At 37.2% G+C, this 8,559-nt stretch overlaps 1 protein-coding gene across 1 annotated transcript; it reads left to right on the forward strand.

Moving 5' to 3' along the window:
* The first annotated feature begins 279 nt into the window (after positions 1–279).
* On the forward strand, positions 280–849 carry LOC110333346 (GTPase HRas-like). Its single transcript, XM_021214939.1, has one exon. It carries the CDS (start codon positions 280–282, stop codon positions 847–849), a length of 570 nt encoding a protein of 189 aa, XP_021070598.1.
* Positions 850–8,559: the final 7,710 nt, after the last annotated feature.

Below are 8,559 nucleotides of genomic sequence, written 5' to 3' on the forward strand. Positions count from 1 at the left end.
GTTGGGTTTAGTTGGAGCTGGGAGAGATAAAGAAGAAGTCTGTTTGGAACCTGCCTTGGCATTTGTGTCATTTCTCCCCGTCTCTGCTGGTCAGAGTTCGGGGGTCTGCGGCATCTGGTGGCCCGTATGGGGAATGAGAAGAAAAGAAGAAAAGGCTCTGGTGCTACGTGTAAGGAACTTTTCTACAGGAGCAGCTGATGAAGAAAAAAAAAGAAAAAGAAGAAATAAGAAAAGAAGAAAAGAACAAAAGGCTCTGGTGCCCCGTGTGAGGAAGAAGTGATGACAGAATACAAGCTTGTGGTGGTGGGCGCTGGAGGCGTGGGCAAGAGTGTCCTGACCATCCAGCTGATCCAAAACCACTTTGTGGGCGAGTATGATCCCACTATAGAGGACTCCTATGGAAAAAAGGTGGTCATTGATGGGGAGACATGTCTACTGGACATCTTAGACACAACAGGTCAAGAAGAGTATAGCACCATGCGGGACCAGTACATGTGCACAGGGGAGGGCTTCCTCTGTATATTTTCCACCAACAACACCAAGTCCTTCGAAGACATCCATCAGTACAGGGAGCAGATCAAGCGGGTGAAAAATTCAAATGATGTGCCAATGGTGTTGGTGGGCAACAAGTATGACCTGGCCGCTTGCACTGTTGAGTCTCAGCAGGCCCAGGACCTTGCTCGTAGCTATGGCATCTCCTACATTGAAACATCAGTCAAGACTCGGCAGGGTGTGGAGGATACCTTCTATACACTAGTCCATGAGATTCGGCAGCAAAAACTTTGGAGAGTGAACCTGCCTGATGAGAGTGGTCCTGGCTGCATGAGCTGCAATTGTGTGCTGTCCTGACAGCAGGCTCAAGATGTGGAGGTGCCAGATGCAGGGAGGAGGTGCTGACAAAAAGATGAAGAAAGAAGAAAAGGCCAAGAAAGAAGCAAAAAAGAAAGAAAAAGCAGAAGCCAGTCAGAAGGAACAGGGAGATTAGAAGCTGTTCGGTTGGCTAAGAAGAAAAAAGATATTCATGCAGAGCAGAGCGTCCGCACCCCGTCCAATCTCCTGTCTTCAGCTGCAGGAAGATGGCGATGATCCTTTAATTGAGTAAATTACTCTGCGGTGTGTATGTGTGTTGGTGTGTGCGCTGGTGTGTGTGTTTGCGCACGCTGTTTTGGTGTGTTGCCTGTCCCAAATAGCCAAGAAGGCAGAAACTTTGGAACTCGCACAAGAGCTAGACCAAGGAAAAAGAGCTACAGGGGAGTTCCGTGATAAGTACGGGTTAAAGCTCTCTAGAGACAAGTTAAGCTCCCAGGGTTTGGGGGACAAGAAAGCTCCCGGGTTTTTGGAGACAAGTTAAGCTCCCAGGGTTATGGGACGGAATTAAGAATTAATCTAGCGCTAGGAAGAGGCTCCCCGGTGGAGGGACAAAGAAGATAAATTAAGCTCCTGGGTTACAGGACTTGGAGTTACAGGTCAAGCTCCAAGGGTTACAGGACAGAGTTACAAGGCAAGCTCCCAGGGGTACTGGACAAAGTTAAAGTTGTAAGTGAGGTTCGAAGTTAAAATCCAGGTAAAGGGTCAAATTTAAAAGGATCCCGGAGCAGGGACAAATTTAAAAGGTTCTCGGTAAGGAGATGTATTGTGCCTGGTAGAGGGACAAAGAAGGTTCTTGATAGAGAGACAAAGTTAAGCGAGGTTAAGGTTCAAAGTTAGGTTCCCGGTACAGGGACAAAATTAAAAGTAAAGACAGAAGAAGGAGATTGCTTTGACTCTGCTGGTCAGAGTTCGGGGGTCTGCGGCCTAGCCAGAAACTAGAAATAAACTCAACTGAAGAATGGATAAAGAAAATATGGTAATTTACATAATGGAATACTATTCAGCTATTAAAAACAAATACATCATGAATTTTGCAGGCAAGTGGATGGAACTTGAGAATATCATTCTGAGTGAGGCATCCCAGTCCCCATAAGATATGCATAATATATTATGTATAAGTATATATATATATCATGTATAAGTATATATATACATATATCATGTATATGTATATATCATGTACTCATGTATAAGTGGCTATTAGTCATAAAATACAGGTACCATGTTACACTCCACAGACCCAAAGAAGCTAAACTAGGAAGGCACAAGCAAAGAAGTTTAGATCTCACTTAGAAAGTTGAACAAAATAGTCTTAGGGGGCAGATAGATGAAGGGTATAGGAGGGGCTAAGGAGAGGGGAATGGGGGTTTCAGGATCAGGTGTGAAGGACAGGAGAGATGGCTAGATGCCCATAAAAATTAATTGAAATGTGTAATTTCTGGGGGTGAGAATGTGGAGGACCTCTGCAGGACAACACAGAGACTTGGAATAAGGGAGGTGCCCAAGTGTCAATGGTGGTGACTCACTACATTGACAATATGAATCCTGGAGAGGCCACGTCCTATAGCCAGTGGAGTGATAGAGACATCAACCCACCAACAGAAGTTTCAACTCAAAATTTATCCTGTCTAAAAGAAATGCCAGCACAGGGGATTGAGCAGAGACTGATGGAATGACCAACTAATAATGGGCCCAACTTGAGTCCCATTCCATGGGCCAGTACCAATCCCTAACACTATTAATTATACTCTGTTATGTTTTCAGACAGGAGCAATTAATCCTGGGAGCCTCCAATCAGCAGCTGACTAAGACAGATATAGACACAGACAGCCAAACAGTGGATGGAGCTTGGGGACTCTTATGGAAGAATAGGAGGAATGATTGCAAGCCAAGAAAAAGATAGAAACTCTAGGAAGATCAGCAGAGTTATCTAACATGGACACTTGGTGCTCTCCGAGTCTGAACCACAAACCAAAGCACATGTATAGTTTGGACCTAGGCCTCCCAACACATATGTAGCAGATTTGCAGTTTGGCCTTCATAAGTGTCCAGAACAACTGGAGCAAGGGCTATCCCCTAAACTGTTGCCTGTATTTAGGATATGTTCTCCTAGCTGAGCTGCCTTGTCTGGCCTTAGTGGGAGAAGATCCAACTACTCTTGAAGTGCCAGGTTTGCAGGGATACCAAGGGGTCTTCCAATCCTCTCAGAAGAGCAGGGAAGGGAGTGGGAGTGGGTGATGGGGAGGGAGCGGTGAGTAGGATACAAAGAAAATATGTGAAAAGTTTAAATTAAATTAAAAAATAAAATGTGATGTGTGTATGTGTGTGTGTGTGTGTGTGTATGTGTGTGTGTGTGTGTGTGTGTGTGTGTGATAATTAAAACGGGCCACGAATAAGAAGAGAGTGGAAAGCTATGCAAGAGGGGGAAAGGGAGGGGAGAAATGTAATTATAATCTCAAAAATAAAACTTATTTTTGGAAAGATAGCATCCTGGGTTGAGGGAAATATAATTATACTTCACTTTTGGCTTTCATTTTTCTGTTGACTAAGAATGTTGAATTTTACTCTTTAAAATCCATTCATTTCTCATTTGTATTTTCTTCTTGTGAAAACTCTTCATGTGTCAATTTCCTGACTAAATTATTTGTTATGTGTTGCATATATTGAGTTCTTTGTAGATTCTAGCTACTAATACCCTGTCAGATCCCTAGTTGGCAAAAAAAGGTTCTCTGCCATCTTGTATCCAGATTCACTCTATTGTTTATTTCTATCACTGAACAATGCTGCTCAATCGATGAAACCACATTGTCAACTTCTCTTAGTATGTCCTGTACTGTTGGAGTCCTCTGAAAGTCACTGCTTGCCCCTATTTTCTGTTCTCCTCTTACAATTCCAGAGGTCTTCCTTTAGAGTCTTTGTGTGGGCAAGAGATATGTATCACTTTCAGGATTATGCAAGATATGAAGGGTCAGTTCAACCTTGGATTTTTGTCTTTTGTCACTTACATAAGTACTCTCTTGACACTCTGTTTACAGCCAATATTACACCCTACCTTTCCTTCCTGCCCGTCTTCCTTTTCTTACTCTTTTCTTCTTTCCTTTCTTCCTTCTTCCTTCCTTCTTTTATACCACTTCCTTCCTTTCTTCCCTCCTTTCTTTTCTTACTTTCATTCATTCTTTCTTTCATTTATTCTTCCTTTATTTCTTCCTCCCTCCCTTCTTCACTTCCTGATTTTCTGTTTCTTTTTTCTTTCTGTCTGTCTGCCTATCTATGTACATGTTTTTTTGTTTAGAGTAGTACATCTTAATTCTCATCCTGAGAACACTCCACTGTCTTACCCTGACAACTAAGCTGAGTATTTCCTTTAAGGAATCAATTGCCTTAGATCACAAAACTTGCTTACAACACAAGTCATATCAGCTTGCATTGTATTACCAACCCCACTCCTATCAATATTCAGCACAGGAATGACAGATATGCTCATCAAGCAACTGTATTTCCATTTGAAAGTGTGAAGAACATGAAGAAAAAAATCCAGTAGCTGTTTAAGTTATTTTAGCAAAAGAAGGTAATGTAATGGAAATTGATTCAGGTAGTTCTGTAATGGAATTACCTCTTGTAACATACACAAATTAAATAAAAATAAGTAAATAACACGAATGAAATAAAATATCACAACCTGAGATTAATAGTCTTTCCACAACCATGCATCAACTCAGGCGTTACAGTGTTGCATGGTGCTTGTCCACCCTCCTTTTGAGGATGAATCATGACTGATATCTTTCAGATTTAACAATGCTCTTGGAACACTTTGAAGAAATCAAATCATTACTCAGCTATTCAAATTACCAACCTTCTGGATTGCATTTCTATTTTCTCAGTCACATTTTCTTTCCTGTTTTATTTGCATCATTCACTGCTGACCCACTTCTCTCTAGAATACTGATGACGATGATGGAGGATTTGTTTCTTCACCCACTCCTCTTCCTACCTGTTCTCTCTGTACACTTAGCATTTTTCATGGATAAGTTCAGTCAGCTTAGATCAATCCACTCTGCTCAGTGTTTGCTTGCTACTTCCATGCACAGTGACCGTTAACTTCTTTGAACTTTTGAGGTTCTTTCTTTGGCATTTATTTGGTATTTACCAAACACCTTCTGGAATTTCTCATATCACATTGTAAAGTCATATTTTATATATATAATTTTTTCTTATAAGAGCAAAACTGGTGTCAGAAAATATCTTTTCCTTATGTAAATGTATATTACATTGGTCCAATTAAACATCTGAGAAATACATAGAGACAAACCTTTTGTGATTGTATTTACTCATTAAATAAAAATTAATGATATATTTTCTACAGATTTTAATCAGAACCAAGACAGGGATGATCATTCTGAGTACTATAAAAAAGTTAATATTCCTTATAAAATCCTTGTCCAGAGGATTTGCTTTCAAACTTTGAGTAGATTTTGAATGTCAACAAAAGACTTATTGTTTATTACTTTATTAATTTACTAATGAGTGTGTACTATGAGGCACATGTGCATGCCAATTAGTGTTGGTTAAGGTCAACTTAACCAACTTGAGGTTAACTTGAGAGAATGGGTTTCTTCCACAACGTGGGGCCCATGGACTGAACTCATGACATCAGAGTTGGTAGCAAGTAACTAAACTCACTAAGCTATGGTACCAACCTTAAACCTACACATTTTAAACTAAGCTTCTGAATTTTAAACTACTTTTGAGCCTCTATTATTCTTTACTTGTATATTGCTCACCTAATATGAACTAGTTTCCTGCTTTTAAAATGTCCACATTGTTTACTCTCAGATTATGTTTATATATGTCATTTATTTTTGAAATCTATGAATTCTGGATCTGTAAATGGATATTAGGTAAAAGCCATAATTAAAAACTTAGCATGCCTACAAATGGTTCTAACTCATTCACCTGAATGAAGATTTCTTTGACTTGTTTTATTCTTTACACCAAAAAACAAAAACCAAAAACCCACCCAAAACAATGACAGTGATGACATTAAAGAAGGTAGATTATTTTAGATTACAAATATCTCAGACTTGTGTTAAGTGAATGATGTAATGAACCCTGGTAGCTCTCTCCTTATGTCAGTAATTTTACATATAACTCTCCCCAATTTTTTGATTGTGTTTATTCTTTTATGTTTTTAGTAAAATATATGTAGAAGTATAATAATTTCATGTGCTGGAGAGGCAGCTAAGGGGCTAAGAGCACTGGCTGCTTGCAAAGGTCTGATCAATTCCCAGCACCCACATGATAGCACACAGCTAACATCAGTTCCAGGCCCTTCAACTGCATCTTTTGGCAGGCATATATGAGCTATGCAGACAAAACACTCAACCATATAAAAAAATTTAAAAATAACAGATTTCAAGTGTACAAATTTTGAAAGGTGGTAATCTGCTCATGTGCTTATTTCCAAATTATGAAAATATTGTCAACACAGAAAGTTCCTCATAACTCATCAAAATTAGCTGCTTACCTAAGACAACTACTATTCTCAAAGTTGTATATATTTTTAGTCTAATAAGAGCTAATTCTATTATTATTGTTGAGTTTTCATTATATGAACTAATATTTTACAATTTCTTTTTCAGTTCCTTTGATAAGTGTTTGATGTTCTAATATTGCTTAACTAAGTTAAGTGTCCATGTACTCATGTCTGTTCCTTCTGAGTTTTATTTTTCACTAACCATGGGAAGATACATAGTAGTAAAACAATTGATTATAAATAGTCAATAGTTAAATTTATATAACAAAAATCCTCCATTATCGTTCATAAAAATTCAATCAATTTTGTATTCCACAAAGAGCAAACAGCCAATTTTAGCGTTTGTTATATACCTTCCCCATAATTTTTTCTTCTCCTCTTTGGTAGCCAGTCATTTTATATATGATACTTATTTCTATGTTGAACACTGTCTTGTACTTATTTTATACTATGATTAATTCAGTTACACAAGTTTATGTTTGTTTTTCTTTTTCAGTATAACATGGAATTTGATGTATTTGTTCACTTTTTATTTGAAATTTAGTTTTTGTATAAAGTAATGGGATATCATAATTGTATTCTATATGCATACTCTGAACTAATCTCCTTATCCATCGATGCTACATGCTGGCTCATTCCCCAACTTCCAATATAAATCTACTCCTGGACCCATGTCCTATTTATCTGTCTGTCTGTCTGTCTATTTATAATCTATCTATCGTTTATTATCTATGTGTCATCTATCATCGTTATCTATTATCTATCTACAAATATACATATATACACTGACATATGTATGTCTGAGTGCTTTACATGTAAAAGAAAACATGCAGTATCTTGTCTCTCCTCCCTTTCTTCTTTTGTTCCTTTCTGATTTTAAACTTGCTTACGTTTTTAGCGGAATTGCCATCTTGTGGTAACTTAGGGCAAAAGTAGGAAGAGGAAATGAACTTGATAAGTTCTTTTGGCCTTTTAGAAAACAGGCCACAAACTATATTAGTGATGTTTTTTTAGGGGGGGCAAGGCTTTTTTATGTCTATGTGCTAAAGTATGTTAGCTCATCATGATTTGTCTGTGCTTTTTAAATTTCATATCTATCACATATATTGGAATTTTTTGTTTGCCATCTTAAAATGGGTAGAAAGTTTATCACACTATATTCTAAAACAGGTCTACCTTATGTAAATAATTTCTATAGTTCTCCAATGAAAAAGGGTGAGGTTTGGATGTATTAATATGTCATATTTAGTTAAAACATTATGTTTTATTGGTAAATGCCAGGAAATTGAATTTTCTTATTCAGCCACTTTCCAATACATTTTACAATTTCACCAAATTTTTCAAGTTTATTGTCAAATACCATTCTTGTGTTTTATTAACATTTTGCTCTTTAAGGGTTTCATAACAGTAGGCTCCAGTTTTAGCAATTATTTTCTTTGAAAATTGTCTGTCTAAACATTTATTTTTGTATTTATCCTTCCCAGTAACTAGGGTTTAGCTTGTTCCCTTTTTGTATTCCATCTGTTTTCTGTTTTCTTAGATATTTATTTTTGTCTTCTAATCATTTCATGTATTTACTTCGAAATCAAACATTTATATATAATCACTTAGTTCACTACATTTAAGACTAAAATAGATAATTTCCTAAGTTCTATGTCAGATACAACTACAGATTTCATACACTGTTGTCATGACCATTAATAATTTTTTTCTTTGATTTGTGATTTGTCTCCATCTCTTCTTTGTCTTCATAAGATATTTAGAAATGTGTTAGTTAGGTCATAAATATTTATAGCACATGATCAATAGTCCCTGACAAAAGACAACACTGAGATGAGAAAAACATAGCAATCTATTAATTTATTTTACCTTTATTGTAATTACTTAAATTACAGTTCTAGGAGTACTGCCAGGATGTGGTACACATTTACCAGGTACATTTCTATTGAGATGCAGCCACATGAAAAGCACAAAATTATTAATGTGCATTAAGCAAAGTATTCAGCCAAAGTAAGACCAGACAGTTAAAGCTTAGATATCTAGTAATAGTAGAGAATAGGAATGTCAGGGAGGTAGTGTCAAGTTAGGAGCAGGTGAGGGGGAGAGACTTCCTAATATAGTGTCATAGTACTCAGAGAAAATCCCCAATTCCAGAC

The sequence above is a fragment of the Mus pahari genome, chromosome 15 (genome assembly GCF_900095145.1).
Source record: "Mus pahari chromosome 15, PAHARI_EIJ_v1.1, whole genome shotgun sequence".
NCBI classification, from domain to species: Eukaryota; Metazoa; Chordata; class Mammalia; order Rodentia; family Muridae; genus Mus; species Mus pahari.